Source organism: Habropoda laboriosa, unplaced genomic scaffold (assembly GCF_001263275.1).
Source record: "Habropoda laboriosa isolate 0110345459 unplaced genomic scaffold, ASM126327v1 scaffold662, whole genome shotgun sequence".
NCBI classification, from domain to species: domain Eukaryota; kingdom Metazoa; phylum Arthropoda; class Insecta; order Hymenoptera; family Apidae; genus Habropoda; species Habropoda laboriosa.
This window is the reverse complement of record NW_017100753.1, coordinates 10373-27892: the sequence shown is the minus strand read 5'-3', so window position 1 is coordinate 27892 and position 17520 is coordinate 10373. Positions and strand designations below refer to the sequence as shown.

The 17520-nt window shown below is 40.5% G+C and overlaps 1 protein-coding gene across 1 annotated transcript; it reads right to left on the bottom strand.

Annotated features, from left to right (window-relative positions):
• Window positions 1-8739: 8739 nt before the first annotated feature.
• LOC108577180 (piggyBac transposable element-derived protein 4-like) lies at window positions 8740-16142 on the bottom strand. The gene is made up of 2 exons (XM_017940291.1): window positions 15308-16142; window positions 8740-8891 (listed from the first exon to the last, which is right to left on the bottom strand). The coding sequence occupies exons 1-2, from the start codon at window positions 16140-16142 to the stop codon at window positions 8740-8742; spliced, it is 987 nt and encodes a 328-aa protein (XP_017795780.1).
• Between the last annotated feature and the right edge of the window lie 1378 nt (window positions 16143-17520).

The following is a 17520-nucleotide window of genomic DNA, read 5'->3' as shown; positions in this document are numbered from 1 at the left end:
GCCTACACCTCCGGACAGTTTGTTCCTTTACCCGACCATCGCGACGTACCCTCCGAACCGCTACCACCGGGACAATTAACAAAGTAAACGATTGTATTTTCTGGACCAATTGTACGCCGACCATACACTTATACTTTAATAAATTGAGGTGAAAACAGTGTAACGACGTTCCTCACCCATCTCAACTTCAAGCGATTGTGTAATCGGATAATGAGCGAACGAGAAACTTTTTGAGGCGTTTGGAAACCTGGCGAGTGTTAGAGAGACTAGGTATAGTGTTCCCTCAAACAACGCGGGGGTTAAGGACGCCGACTGTCCGCGTAGACGGAAATCCACGTCCCTCTATTTATGCACGTGCGTGTGTACTGATCTACGCTGAGAAGGTGACGAGTGGAAGGAATGTGGATCTCATTGTTTGTAACGGATACACTCGTGAAATCAGATCACACGCAGTTTTACTATTGGCCGAAACGGTCACATCTACTAATCCATCGCGCGACGATGAGCTTCAAAGGTAGGGAAGGCGGCTTACTTCCCTTGCCTCTGTGTCGTCCTGCTCGTCGTCTTCTCAGAGCAGGATAGTAGGTAACATGACTCTTATTTACTCTTGATGAAAATTTTTTTCGCGGCACCTCCCAGAGTAGTTCCAATTAATAAAAAGATAATCTGTGCAAAAGTTAAGTTCGATCGGATGACGGGAAAACGTGCTCCCGGACCCTTAAACGTTAAAATAATTAATGAAATGCTGAAAATCGATTCTATTTGATTATCTTCTAAATTATTGATTATACAGGGTGTCCCGTAACTCCTCGAACACCCGGAAATGGGGGGTAGCTGAGGTGACTCTGAACAACCTTTTCCTTTTCCAAAATCCAGTTTGAAGCTTCGTTTTTGAATTATTAACGAAAAACACTGGCCAATTACAGCGCGCGTAGAGCCCGCGCTCAGGGACGGCCGAACAGAGATGCACCCGCGCGAGCGAACAAATGCGTACGCGTGACTTCTCGGTTCTCGATAGCTGTCAAAAAACTTTCACTTTGCACTGCTGTTTTTATAAGGCTTAGAGAAATGGTTTTTGGCCGTCATTCCGACGTTTGTATAAATTTGTAAAAAAACTGCAATTAGTCTGTATCGCGAAGAAAATAGCGAAGGTCAGTTTTACAACTTTTTTATCTGAGCTCGAAATGAAAATCTAAAAAATACGTTTTGTAGATCTATGTCAATGATACACGTGCTGATAATTTCATCGAAATTGGTTAATGTTTCTATGAGCTACAAACGGTTAAAGATGATAAAAATCGCACTATCACGACTTTCAGCGTAAAACTGTAATAAATCTGCAGATTCTTACATCTTTCGATGCCTGTTGCTTGTTTCTCCATCAACATATTTCGATGAAATTTTATAATTGACACCGATTTCCAATACGTATTTTTTTTCTTTTTCATGAATAACAAGTAAGTCGTTTAATAACTGTGTTCGGTACTTTTATTCGTTATCCGAAAGCAATAAAGTGTTTTATTACTTCTGGAAAACTTACCCATTCGTCCACGAATTAATCTGCTTCGACGGAACTGGGTCAGTTTGTCGATCCTGACCTATCCGAAACATCTGATTTTCCGACCGTGTCGATGAACTCACATGATCGTTCCTCGCCAAACGTCGCGCGGTCCGCGGGGAAAGTGTGGAAAAAAACAAAAGACTTCTCGGCGTTCTCGACGTCTTCTTTCGGCGTTCGACGTTTATTGTTGTCGATGTCGATGTCTTTTGTGTCTTTACTAACGCTCATCGGTGAGCTCACTTCCCCGCACAGATCACTTCCTCTTGCCACAGGGAAAGGTTGGTATTTTATCATCATAAAATTCATTAATCGAATCCGACCGCCAGACCAGGGTATCAAACTCACATCGGCCCGCAATAAAACTCCTTGAGCGAACGCATCGAAGAAACAAAAACCTCGCGAACCTCTCCTCTCCATAACCGATGCTATTTTCCGTCGTCAGGACGACTCCACGGGTCATTCTCTAACACGCGTTTGAAGTTTCGCTCTCGCAGTGACACCCAACCCACACACAGTACAATAAACCACCTCGAGTGTAAGAGGGATTTACGGCCTCGCGAAATTCGTCGAAAGAATTGCGGTCCACGGGAAGCTACAGGAACAACAAAATAATAAATTCATAAACATATCAACCTGTCCCTGTGGCAAGAGGAAGTGATCTGTGCGGGGAAGTGAGTTCACCGATGAGCGTTAGTAAAGACACAAGAGACATTGACATCGACAACAATAAACGTTGAACGCCGAAAGAAGACGTCGAGAACGCCGAGACGTCTTTTGTTCTTTTCCACACTTTCCCCGCGGACCGTGCGACGTTTGGCGAAGAACGATCATGTGAGTTCACCGATACGGTCCTAACATCAGATGTTTCGGATAGGTCAGGATCGACACACTGACCCAGTTCCGTCGAAGCAGATTAATTCGTGGACGAATGGGTAAGTTTTTCATAAGTAATAAAACACTTTATTCCTCTCGGAATAAAGAAACCATAACACAGTTAATAACACAGTTATTAAAGGACTTACTTGTTATTCATGAAAAAGAAAAAAAATACGTTTCAGAAATCGATGTCAATTATAAGATTTCATCGAAATATGTTGATGGAGAAACAAGCAACAGGCATCGAAAGATGTAAGAATCTGCAGATTTATTACAGTTTTACGCCGAAAGTCGTGATAGTGCGATTTTCATCATCTTTAACCGTTTGTAGCTCATAGAAACATTAATCGATTTGGATGAAATTTTCAGCGTGCGTGTCATTGACATAGATCTACAAAACGTATTTTTTAAATTTTTATTACGAGATCAGATAAAAAAGTTGTAAAAACGACCTTCGCTATTTTCTTCGCGATTCAGACTAATTGCAGTTTTTCCAAAAATTTATACAAACGTCGGAACGACGGCCAAAAACCATTTCTCTAAGCCTTATAAAAACAGCAGTGCAAAGTGAAATTTTTTTGACAGCTATCGAGAATCGAGAAGTCACGCGTACGCATTTGTTCGATTGCGCGGATGAGCCTCTGTTCCCCGCCCCTGAGGGCGGGCTCTACGCGCGCTGTAATTGGCCAGTGTTTTTCGTTAATAACTCGAAAACGAAGCTTCAAACTGGATTTTGGAAAAGGAAAAAGTTGTTCAGTGTCACCCTAGCAACTCCTCATTTCCGGGTGTTCAAGAAGTTACAGGACACCCTGTATATATATGGCAGTCAAATGGACGCACTTATAGCGTGACTCCTTGGTCGTGAACTGTAAGTCTCCCGCCACAACGGTAGGATCGCCCCTACAATGGATCTCGTCTAACAACATGAAATCTGCCTCGTTTGTGATTTCCAACACCCTTTTTAAGGCGGATCCGTAAGACATAACGACCAACTTAACAGACCCCTTTCCAACTGTATCGCAATGATCAGCGTGCTGTTGTCCAATCACATAACTAACTGTGAAATCACAATTTCCCGCACCGCCCATGGCCAGTACCCAGCAAAGATGACCATATGCGCCTTTAACTGCCGCGACTGTAGGTTGGAGTAGGTAAATTCTTTTTCGCCCACTTACTTGTCTGTACTTAATTGGCTAGTGAAGTTTATTGTCTTTCCGGCGCCTGTTGGTGCTTCTACCAGATAGTAGCAATCGTTAAACGCCAGCTCGGTGCTTAGCAATTCGTTGCCCGCACTCTTAAAGTACATGTTTGGCGAAACATTCGCACTAGTGTCAGGCGCTAGTACAGTGAGGGCTATTGGTGAGCCGTTTCTTCCGGCTCGGTCATATGTGGTAATTGGTGCTGCCTCTATTCTTCCAAGACCGTATACCGACACGATCTTGCCCTGGCTATTCATGATGGGACTGCCACTCATACCTTGCAAACCCCTCCAGTCGCTTGGAGTAAGATGATTGTACTCGCGATCTATATTGATCGGTCTCATTTCATAGAAGAGCGCACTGTCTCTACCCTCTTGTGCTCCTTTGGTCTTTTCGACAATTAGGAATTTGCCGACTCCACGAGTCGGGCATATGACACAAAGGATTTCTCCAGGAACTGCATTAGCGAATTTGTGTGCCCTATCGCCATATATTATCAAATCTTGTTCGACGCTGTCGTGGAATATGCGGTCCCATGTATATGTCAGCCCAGCTCTAGTTATCGTCACGGGATTAGCATAAGTGACATGATGAGAACTAACCAGATTCGAAGCGCTGCCGAAACAAGATCCCAAGTCAAGGGCTGACATGATCTCACTTGCCCACCAATCACCTGGGCCAATGTCGCAAATCTCCTCTGGGCTGCTTGCATCTGCGCTTACACGATTTGAGTCGTATATCAGTTCTTCTGGCCTCAAAGGCTGGACCTTCCTCCAAGGTTCCAGAGAAGTTAATGTCGCCCTCGAATTGGATTTAGTCCTTAATTTGGCAGCACCCCTTCTCCAATCTGAGCTAATGTTGATTTCGCTGAGTTGCACAGTACTTAATACTGTATTAGGCTCGCTTCGATAGATGTGATTCTTAGCCTGGCATAGTGTAGAATTGCTATTGTGCGCTAATATTAGCAATGAGGTGTCAACTTCTTCACAACCTGAGAATAAATCACGAACCTGATCGGTTGTCAGTTCAGCTATAAGCTCCAGCTCGCCTGTCCAAGTAATGCACGAATACCCCTTGTTCCATAGCAAAGAGTTGATGCTAGCGCCATAAGCAGCTAAATTGCTGCCGTTTGCTCGAAGGAATAATCCTCCTCGCAATTCTCTTAGCACAGTCTGATCACCTCTGGCTATTCTAACTGTGATACAGTTGCTTTCCAATATTCCCTCGTCACAGAATAGCAGCATTGGTATTCTCACTGGCGCTGGGGCCAGAGGGGCTTAGCAATGTTGATGATATCCTCTTCGTAGGACCTCAACGTAGGTATGAAACCTCCTTTTTTATTAATCTCTTCTTCTAAAGCTCGTCCGGCACATCTTATTATGCTAGAATATTGGGTCTTCGGCAGGCCAAAATAAATGTAGTCCCATGGTTTATAGTCCAAGTCTATGGGTTCTGTCCATGAGCTGATTACTTTTCCCTGTTCTGATAGCAATCTATACATTTTATTGCACCTGAATGTCTGTACTTCTACGGCACTGACGCTCATAGCTGACTTACACACGTCCCTATTGCGTTCGTAGTCCACCAACTTGATTCTTTCGGCTCGTGTCAACCGAAACTCACTGTATCTCGTCGATCCATTTACCACTGCGTAGTAATACATTTCGCCTATCTTTCTCCCAAAAGACACAACACCGCCTATTTTGACGTTCTCCTTACGATAAGGGTGCCATCCAGATGACCAGTAATATATGCATTGGCCACTTATTAATCTTTTATGGGACCTTGTTGTAATGCAGTTCGTCAAGGATAAGCTTCTATGTCTCATCAGGAGGAAAGTCTGTCGACCTTGTGCTTCGTAGCACCTACCTGTCCCGTCATCAGTGTAAAAACACGGATTGTTCCTAGAAGCTGTTGTTAGTCTCAGAGTTTCCAATCTTGTTACATTCCAATCCTGTCATGGTGTGTCCATCATATATCGAAGTGTCTCTGCACCTTAAAAATGTCCAATTTGGGTACGCTACTTCATCGTATTTAAAGCCCCAATTGTCAATTTTTTCAGTGATAGTCGGCTGGCCAACCAAAGGGGGAAGCTGGATTTGGAATATCCAACCACTGTCTCCGGTTTCCTCTCCATTGTCTGAGCGCTCTTCGACTAACTCGATACAGTCACCTTGGCTGTTACTAGTTTCAGATGTATCATGTAGGCAAAAGGTGCACTCGATCGGTTCGCGAGTCGGTTTAGAAGGAGTGGTCATCTTGACGCTGGGAAGAGGCTCGTTGGTTTTCCCCCCAACAATCACGTAAAACATGTCGGCATATATTAAGACGTTCCCTTTGTACTTCTCTGGGTCTACCGGCCCATGGTCGTCCACCAGCACGCCATTAATGACGGTAATTGAGCTCATATCACCAAGAGTGCTATTGTCAACTGGTGTGTATATTGCACTTCTTGATGATGAAGCATAGATTTTTGGCGCCACTCGCGATATTGATGCTGGAACGCCCTGTGCTTTGCCATAGTAATACAAGTTGAGTCCGCTTTGATTCCATTCCCATGATAAAACTGAAGATCCATGGGAAACCCTATTTATTGTGTATTTAGAGTGTTGGATACATTTAACGAAAGAGCGAATTTCGTCCCAATCAGATAGTTGGCTTACGCTACTGCTACGTGTGCTCACCCCTATCGTGGGATTATCGTCTGTCACTAATCTCTTTTTGCTCTTAGTTGGTGACGATACGTTTTTAGTGTCCACTTTGATTATCTTTTTCTTTGGTGTTCTCGCGACCAAGCTTGGTTCTCCAGAAGCCATCTCTGATTTCTTAATTTAAAATATGTTAGTTATATAGATTGATTACTTAAAAATTACCAGCTAAGTCTAACACTAAGTATCTTAACTAAATGAGTAAGTGATATTTAATCTAATAACTATGTTAATTCAATTATAACATAAATCCTAACCCTAACTATATTTAGCATTTATATTGGTTAAAGAAGTAATGTATAATAAAACTAATAATAATATTGCAACAAATAATCCCGCATGAGGCAGGTTTATTTGATACATATATTTATGCTCGTATTTAAACGAGGTCCTGATGATAGATAGATAGATAGATAGATAGATAGATAGATAGATAGATAGATAGATAGATAGATAGATAGATATAGATATAGATATAGATATAGATATACTCACATATAGTACTTCTTCGGTACCTATCCCAACTCAATAGCTCACTACGATATCTCCCATATAATATTACAGAGGTGCAGACATAGCTGCACGGTCTAATTATTAAGGAAATATCCAGTGTAATAGACAACACGGCGGTGCGGACATAGCCGTACGGTCTTGTCATTACACGCCGAGCACTCACGAGTTCATGCCTAGAACGCGACGCGCCGGTCGTAAATATCAATTACGGAAGTTAATCCGCGACTACCACCGTCCAGCATTCGACGGACGTTTATCACTCGGGATCGAATCCCCACGATCCCTCGACAAGGGAGAAGCCACCGACAACCTACGCTGGAAACAGATAGCCATCGACGTGCAAAGTACCAGTGCACCAAGGCTGACGTCGCCATCGCCTCACGCAAGAACAGATAAGTAGACACAGAATTCCCGAGCAGACGCAGACGTTACTTGCTGCGTGGCCAAAAGGATTGATACCGTCATAAAACCGTATCGCAGAGTAGAGTTACCACACGTGGAAGCTGACCTCGATATCGGCGACGTAACAACAGTAGGCTCGGACAGGAACAATGGAGCACTTATTTTGGAAATGAACTTTAGGAATCACCTGCACATTTCTTCAGCGACTCCATCCATGAAAAGAACGTTATGGCCGTATGGTAGTCCAGTTTATAGTAAACAACTTTCATGGGAAAAATTTTTCCCTTGCATGATTCCAGAGATATTCAAGCTGGTACAAAATAGTGTTCGGATATATAGCCACCGCTCGGGACCGCGTCTGGCCATATACGAGTATATACATATGTATATACACTGGATCAAAAAAGTTTCCATACACCCGATTAGAATTTCTCAATAAATTTATTAGAATGTCACAATGTATTTATAAACACTTTTTGCCAGTCGATTATGATCTGTAGAGTCCATAAAACAATTTGGGATAAATGAATTGATATATTATTTTTATTTTGTAGTATTAAACACGAAAAATAGAATTGTGCAGAACTAGAAAGGTCAAAACAGTTTCAATACACAATAATTATTATACTCATTAATTTATTCATTAACTACAGCTAATTTTATTTATCTTTTTTTTTAGTAACTAAAATGACCACCCTTCATCCTATTTTTCATCCTTCCAACTAGTTTTTTTTTGTTATTTCTGGACCAATTGAATGCCATTCTGTTAATATCGAATTTTTTAACTGTTCCTTATTTTTAATGCTGCGGATTTTTATCCTTCTTATTTCATCTCACATATATTCAATAAGATTCATGTCCGGCGGTTGAGGGTGTCTTTAACTGCCTTGGGATATTGTAGAGCAACCACTCCTTAACGCGTTCAGCGGTGTATTTCGGGTCTTGATCTTGCTGAAAGATGAACTCATGTTCGAGAATTACTTTTTCTGCACTATTTCTTAGATTGTTCTCTAATGTGGGATCAGGATCGTGAGTGGCGGTACAATGAAGGTTTTTAGTAACGTGCAAAAATATATGCTTGCAATCTAGTTATACTATAGTTAGTTATACTATAAGTTATACTATAATATATCTAACGCCTCTCCTATCGCCAATATCGCCTGGACTTTATCGCCGTGACCGACTTGTTCGTCTCACTCGCTTTATTCTTATCCCGGTCGTCCGCTCGCGGAATATACATATACGCGGCTCGCTTTCGCGAATATTCTATTGGGTAAATGACCTGCCTTTGTAACGCCTGTTTTTCGGTAATTTGTCGCTTGCTAGGTCAGTAACCGCCTTGTTTTTCTAAACAGCTGAGCCAGGTTACCGATCTGTGCTGATGCGACGCGTGCTTCTTCCCTTTTTTTCTCTATTTCCAGTTGCGGAGTCGTTGGCCGCTGACTATCTATACTATTCTTTTTCTTTGCAACGGTTTCTTTTAATTCAACGGCCGTTCATCTAATTTCGCCTCCCACACTAATATATCCAAATAAACATGTTGATCCATTATAGTATCAATAAATTGTAAATTTTCGACTCCTGAAGTACTGATGCATCCCCAAACTAAAATACCGCCTCCTCCATGCTTGACTGTGGAGCACATGTTTATAGTTTTTAGACATTCATTTTTTTCCGCCATACGATTATTCTCCCATCGGATCCAAGAATATTAAATTTCGATTCATCGCTAAATATTACTGATTCCCGAAAAGAACACGGTTTCATTAACATGAGTTTTTGCGAATTCTAAACGTAGACGTTTATTCTTTTTACTAATTTAAGGTTTTCTTCGAGGAACTCTACCATGATATCCGTCTTTTCTTACAACATTTCTGATAGTTTTAGGCACAACATTTATACCATAGTTATTATCAATCTCATTTCTCAATGATTGTACGGTTTCTGGATTTTCACGTACGGTGTTTAAAATCGCTCGTCGATGAATGGATTGCAACTTTCTTGGTCGGCCTGCTCGAGGCCTATCCTCCAAAGTTTTTAATTCTTTATAACTATTTATAATATATTGAACTGTTGCATGCAATTTATGAACTGTTTTAACTATTTTTCTAAGAGACTGACGTCGATCTCTTCACCGAATGATTAGTTCGCAAATTGTAACTGATACTTCCATTTTCTGCAACTTCTTCGTACTATTTCGTATTAAAATTACTTCAGACTGCTGTCTGGTGATCTATAGAACGGGGAATCCCGCATGTTTCTATGGTAACCGATAAATAAGACATGAGTAATTGTTTGAGATTTTGATGATTGATGAACATTTAATGATGAAATGGATAATGAAGATGCCGGTAGGTGTTTCACCCGAGGTGAAGCAAATTGTGAACACAGCAAATACAATGTATGATTGATTTATTGATAAAAATATACACTTGATATTGTCACCTTTTGTGTAAATTGCATAAAAGATCGTTGATCGCGAATGTATTTGTAAGAGATTGCACGAGATGTCTATTCGAGGAAACATCCACGCGATTATATTAATGCCGGTGTACAATGATATGTGAATAAATACCACGTTGCGTTGCAACAAGTGGCCAATGTGTAATTATATTAATTGAACACTGCAGAATAGCATGTATCCGAGAAAAGAATGAGATGTGCGTTGCACTTAATTTACATTAAAATTAATTATCACGTTGTGATCGAGAAAAGGGAATATTTGCACGAGTGAAAATACACGATGTGTACCGCACGAGAACGTGGTCGCAAGTGATTGAATAATGACGATGTCTTGTAGTGCCGAAAATCACCGGGGTCTACTTTCACGGACGCCGGGCAGCGTCGCCGCATGGTTGTGTGAGAGAGTATGTGTTTGGGCGCCCAGTGCGTGCTGCCCAATTTGTGTAGCGGCCAGTCGTGGACATGGCCATTCGCAAACAGTAATAGTGTATGGAGATATTTTTGTCGCTCAAGTTTGTAGTAACGTTATTTAATTATTCTTTATTTAGTATGAGTACGATACATGTGTTTACAACTGCGGTTGTGGACATACTGCGTCTCGTTACAATGTCGTCGCTCTACGCGGTCACACACACATACACACATTCGAGCACGTAGAGTCTCGCTCACACATCTCAGTCTGGTACGATACACAACAAAGTTGATCGCTTTGTTATCTTTGCTCTTAAATTTTGCCAACAACAGTTATGTCAATTTTTTTAATGTTTGTAACTCTATTATCTCTATAAATTATAACCCGTTAGAGAAAAATGTTTACAAATTCATTGTAGAACAGTAATAAATTAATGACCAAATTCTAAGCGGTTGTATGAAAACTTTTTTGATCCCTTTAGAGACTTTTAATATGCCTGTAGAGAGTGAAAAACCAAATTCAACGACCTTAATAACTATGTCATTCCCATTATTCAATTTCGACATATATGTGTCTGAAAGTAATTAAAATTTCCTAAGGTTTCACGCATTCACTGATTTACACAGTCACACAATAGCCTTCATTAAAAATGTCTACTATTATAAAAGCAGATATTCTACAACAAAAAGCGATCTTGGAAAAAATGAAGTTCAGGGATATAAAAGTAGAGGCTTGATACTTAAACATGAGCCAGCCAAGGTAGACTTTTGTACCTTTCTTTTTTACGAAGCTACAGTGGTTCAAATATCGACAATTTTTCGGTCGTAGTTTACCTTTAATTTTACACAGTAGTGTATAAGTAAATGTAAGCCAATAAATAAAACTATTTTTCATTTTCCTGTAAACAAAAGCAATTACATGATAATTGTAGAAACAGTGCACACAAACTATACAAACTGTAGATGGGGAACTACCTACACATAAAATTACAGCGATGTTATGTGCCGGTGCTTTTATGAAATTTAATTCTGTATATTCTTCATGCCTTTGTAATTTTCTTTCTATTTGTTCTGCTTTTATACTGTGACGTCGCTCGAGGCACCCGGGCTGGCGCCTTAGTTGGGAAGGCGCTCGCTAGGTGGCGACGTGGAGTTCGGCACTTCCGCTGGTCCGGATCGCAGCGGCGGGGATACATATCCTCGTCGACGAGGCTGCAATGGGTGGCGTCTGGGGCATGGACCGGCTACATCAGCCTCACTGATGAGTCTGTGGTCGGTCTCGAGACGAAACGCTTCCTATTTTTGCTCTCTTGGCATGCTTCCTCTTTCTGAGTAGTGGCAGACGTACGGGCCGCTGGGCCAGGGATGAGGCAAGATCCCGATGTCGTGGTCTCTAGTGGAGTACCACAGGGGTAATTACCTGTGTGCCAGGCCTGTTACCTTTCCTTTGGAAAGGGGCCTCCACTGGGACGTGACAATACAATCCTTTTTACATTTCTTCTTTGGTGATTTACCTCGTAACAATTTCTCCATTAACGCTCCGACTGCTGCAGCTCGCAGATCCGTGCCACAGTTACTTCTGACTCACACCGATATTCCGCTAATCATGTTCATGGTCGCTCGAGCTCCTCACCGATACTGTACTAAAACAGTGACGATCACTCGACTCCAGACCCTTACTGACATAGTCTGTTCCGGATTACGTTAGGATTTCTGTCTTACGTTTACGAGGGAATAATAAATATAATTGTGAATTATAAAAAAAATAAGGCTTATTAAATATTTATTACATGTATTTATTTACTATTGGATACATTACAGATAATTGTATGGGTTTGCGTGGAATGGGCATTATACACGTGTCTGTTACAATAATTACAAATTAAAGAATATTTATTGTTGCTTCCTGTACAAAAGCAACACCTAGGACACTTTTGACCTGATATTCTAGTTTTTCTTACAATTTTTCTCCCCGTCTCTTGTATCGCGTTTTTAACATTCTTATGTAATCCTGCTTCTTGATTTTCAAATTGTACAGCTTGCCTGTCTATATTTTTAGCTGTCAATTTTTTTTGATAATTCTTCTAGAAATATTTTTCTCTTCATTTTTATTGAATTTCTGTTTTCCCATGAAGGGTATTTAGTATTCCATATGACAAACGCGTTATACAGGGTGTCCTGTAACTCCTCTCGTTTCCAAGACTTCAAACTACTATTTAAAACAAAAAAAAGAAAAACGATTTTTTCAAAATTTCAAACTGTCCTGCCCCCTTAACGAAAAATACTGGCCAATTACAGCGCGCGTAGAGCCCGCGCTCAGGGGCGGAGAACAGAGATTCACCCGCGCGTTATCGTGAAAGACGCGTACGCGTGACTTTTCAGTTATCGATCGCTGTTAAAAAAATTTGACTTTGCACCGCTATTTTTATAAGGCTTAGAGAAATGGTTTTTTGCTGTCATTCCGATGTTTCTATAACAATACATACAGTGGAGGATAAAAGTATTCATACACTCTATAAAATGGAATAACTTTTTTAAAATTAGGCCAAACGATTTGAGTTTTTTTGAGAAGTTAGAAAGATTAGTTTACTAGATGACGTGTAGCAAAATTTGGAAAAAACTGCAATTAGTCTGAATCGCGAAGAAAATAGCGAAGGTCGTTTTTACAACTTTTTTATCTGAGCTCGAAATGAAAATCTAGAAAATACGTTTTGTAGATCTACGTCAATTATACACACGGTGAAAATTTCATCGAAATCGGTTAATGTTTCTATGAGCTACAAACGGTTAAAGATTGTGAAAATCGCAATATCACGACATTCGGCGTAAAACTGTAATAAATCTGCAGATTCTTACATCTTTCGATGCCTGTCGCTTGTTTCTCCATCCACCGATTTCGATGAAATTTTCAGCGCGTGTATCATTGACAGAGATTTACGAAACGTATTTTCTTTTTTTCATGAATAACAAAAGTCGTTTAATATCTGTGTTCGATACCTTTATTTGTTACCCGAAAGGAATAAAGTGTTTTATTACTGATGAAAAACTTTCCCATTCATCCACGAATGAACCTGTTTCGACGGAAGTGGGTCGTTGGCACTTGGTCAGTGTGTTAATCCCGACTTTTTCAGGTAATCCGGAACAGCTGATATTACGGTCGGGCCGATAAACTCACTTCACTGTATTTTTTTTTCACTGTCACTTTCACTTGTCACTGAGAAAGTGGGGAAAAAAACAGAATTAGTCGTGGCTTTCGACGTCGTCTTTCGGCGTTCGACGTTTATTGTTGTCGATAGCGATGTTTCTTGTTTCTTTATTAACGCTCATCGGTGAACTCACTTCCCCGCACCGATCACTTTCTCTTGCCATTGGGAAAGGTTGTTACGTTTGTGAATTATTTGTTGTTCCTACGTTTAAAAATGAAGGCTGCCGCACCTGGTGCATGTTCGCCGGGATGCAATTCGCGGTATCGCGCAACGGCAGCGGTGGCATTGCCATCGCACTGCGCGAATATAAAAAACTTTCGTACTGCTGCGCGTTCGTACGATGCATGTTTCTCTTACGGTTGGCAAAATTACACTGCCAGTTTAAGCGTTTCCTGGGTCCTAGGTGGACGTTCCTTAAGGAAGGGATATTTTTACAATAGAACGGAGGAGAAATGTTTATTATTGGAAAGGCTGAGTAGCAAGCATTTTTGGAGTCGACCTCCATTCCATTACAGGTACCAATGCGCTCGGGGCGGTCGCATTATTTTCGTCACCACTTGTCCGGATAGCGAAATGTTTTAAAGTCGGCATCTGAATCTGAAAGATCATCTTTCAGTTCCTTGCAACTAGGAAAATTATATAATGCGTTTCCGGAAATTTCAGTAGCAAACGAATCAAACCGTTTGCGATAAGCATTTATGCAACTGATTATGTCAGATACCGTTTGATCGCGTTTTTGAAGTTTTAAATTTAGAAAGTTAAGATGATCAGTTACGTTCGTGGTAAAAGCTAATTCTTTCAAAAACGTATGGTCTTTAAATTTTAATTGCATTTCGGCCGAATTTTTTATTTCCTTTTCTAAAAAAGTTGGAATTACTTTCCGAAGAGAAAAAAAACGTTGCAGGGTTTCTCCTGCACTGAGCAACCGAATTTCAAAACATAAATTTACATCGCCGTATGTGGCATTTATTTCTTCCAGAAACGATTGAAATTTGCGGTGGGAAAGTGCTTTATTGCCACTACGAATCATAGTTAATACTTTGGTGACTGTCTTATTGTTGAAGACAGTTTTATCACTTTCCCACACAAATTTTCTTGGTATATAATGCAATGTAGCATATTGCATTTTACACCATTTTCCTTAAAGATTGCTCTTAATCCTTGCTTAGTACCGATCATTGCTGGTGCTCCATCCGATACAATAGCTGAACACTTGTCAAAATTACCAATAAATTCATCAACATGCTGATTCAATGCATTGAAAATATCTGTGCCTTTGCAGGAACCATGTAGTGACGCTACATTTAAAAGTTCCTCGTTAATACTAAAATCGTCCTGAATAATTCTTGCAAATATTAACCCTTTGCACTCGAGGACTTTTTCGCTCGGGCGAACTATCAATTCGAGGCGATTTTGGTTATATTAGGCAAGTGTTTTACAGGTACTTTAATATGATTTTATACTCAAACAAACGTATACAAATAATAAAATTTCAATAGTTTATTTATTTCTAAGTTTTACAAAACAAAATCTGTTAAATATTACACTCTGTAATTGTTTTTTGTATGATATTTTACGAAACAATCCCCGAGGTGCATCCTCGGTTTGTCAGGGCACGTATCACGGTCATTTGTGGTTTCACGTCTACCGCCAGGATTACTTCGGTCAGAGCAGACCTTGCAATCCTTCTTCATCCCTTTCAGAACAACATGGAGCTTTCCATTTAGTCGGGGTACATTAATGCTGACATCGATGCTCGATCACGAGCCTGGCGATAGGTTCCTCTCAATTGCTCAACAAGCGTTTTTACATAGCGCAAATGAGTCAGTGGTCTTTCCTTTCTTTGCTTTTTCTCTAGTTTATAGAGTATATACGAATTAATCAAACAAATGTCCAAGCCCCCAAAAAAAAGTTTACGCCACCATTTTAATTATTTTCGGAGAAAACAATATGTCGAAGCATATTGACCTGCTCGATCAACGCCACCCATATATTTTATGTAATTTACTATAATATTAGGTTTCTTGATGTTGACTTCCACACCACTTCGTACAATCCTTTTTACGGTAGTCATTCCTGCGTTATCCCTAGTGATCAAACAAGTGACGGTCCTTTTATCTTTCCATGCTAAAAGTAGAGTGTTACCTCTTCGAAAAGCTTCCGTGGATTTTTTAAAGAATTTTGGTTTTTTTATTTTGTTTGGTAATTCCTTTCTATTTGTTAGGATCGTCCCGGTGAAATGGCATTTCAGTTTGGCTAATTCTTGAGCCAAGATGTAACTTGTATAGTATCGATCCGTAAACATATGGTGCCCCAGAGCACCAGGAATTTTGTCTAATAACATTTTATAAAGGCGTATCGGAATTCTCGTGGAAACTGGTAGATCATGTCTCACCAATTGTTCTGTTGTGAAATATCCATAATAGGGTAGAATACCACAAATATAGCCAGTATTTGAATCAGCTAGAGTATAAACTCTGATTCCCCATTTGGTTGGTTTTTTTGGATTATATCTAATAAATGAAATTCGACCTTTGAATTTTATAGTGGACCCATCCACACAAATTTGTTCTCCTGGTATAAAGTAATACAAGAATTTAGAATTGATGTAATCCAGAAAGCCACTTACTCGTTGCAAACGTGTTCTCGGGTTAGTATTATCTGTTGAAATAGTTTTCAAGTGAAGCATCCAGAATATCTGACTGAATCTATCTCTCGTAAATGTTTCTGAATAAAAAGGAATGTAGCTGACATTATTCCTCGACCAATACTCTTGCAAATTGGCCAACTGCCTGGTACCCATATTTATTATAACTGCAATAAATGGCCAAAATTCTTCGTTGGTCACATCACGCCAACTTCGCCATATCGAATTCGACGATAGCGTCTTCCCTTCCAATTTTTTTTTCGCACAATTATTGGTTTCAGAAACTATTTCATCAACGAGTCTGTTGGTAAAAAACAGCTTCAAAAAATCCACTGATTCTTTTATATTCGAAGTTATATGTGGTCCTGTGGGTTTTTCGCCGGATACAAATTGTACTCTTGGCGGCACTTCTTCGGATTCTCCGCACCGTACCCATTATGAACTGCCTGCACTTTCCGCGGTGTCACTATCGGTTTCATTTTCACTGTCTATAATTTTAATTTTTCGACTTTTCACACCTCTTACTTCGTCAGTATCTTGGTCACTGCATTCGTCCGTTTCATTACCAAATGCTTCGTGTATAGAGGTAATTTGCTTGTTCAACAACGAAAAACAAATTCGCCTTCACTTGAACTCATTTGATCGCTATCCATATTTATAGGGCTCAACAACTTTGAAAATAATATTCTCACTGCTATGACTGTAAAGTTCAGATTAACGCTAAGAACGCAGGCCGACTCGGGTTCACGAACAAATTTGAGATAAGAATATTGTTTAGTCGTAAAATAGAATCAACCTAAGGGAATCCTGTAGCCGGATTTATGGCTTCAAAAGTGGTTACGTCGCAGGCAAGTATTTTCTTTTCAACGGACAAAGGTATCCCTTTTCGCGTTGCGTGCTACACTCGGTCACTAGGACTCGAGAGGCCATAAATCCTGGAGTTTCCAAGAGTTCATGGGACAAGTGGGCCTCGATAGTTCGTGGCTGGGCCCACTTCACGTGAGAAAGTCTCGACTTCGCGGAGACTCCACAGGATGCCCAAACATTCCGTCGTCGAACATCTCTTCGGTCGTTGTGCATCCCTTCCCTAAAATAGCGCGTTTAGGGCGTAACGGGAAGGGGGTGTCAATGCATCGGAGAAAAATTGATTGATGGAATATCGTTTTGGAAATCACCAATCAGGGTGATTCGGCGAGGAACCGCAGCCTTCGTGGAGACAGACGGTTTGCACCTAAACAAATATCTTATCGCCATTGTAAGAATAAGCGCCTGTGTAGCTTGTTGCTTGAATTTGGTGTAGAGTCACCTGGCATAGATTCGCCCTATACTGTAAAAGCATTTGGAGAAATCAGGTAGCCTAAAATAAAATTTTTATTAATTAAAATGTAAAGTAGAAGTCATGCACCACACTCGGGCAACATGCAAGAAGCGTCATTGTAGATAAGCAATGTACAATGCAGAGGCAGTGGAAACAGTAGTCGAATAACAGCAGCAGAAAGGTGGGAGACGTGCATCGTTAACGAGCCAGCGGCCT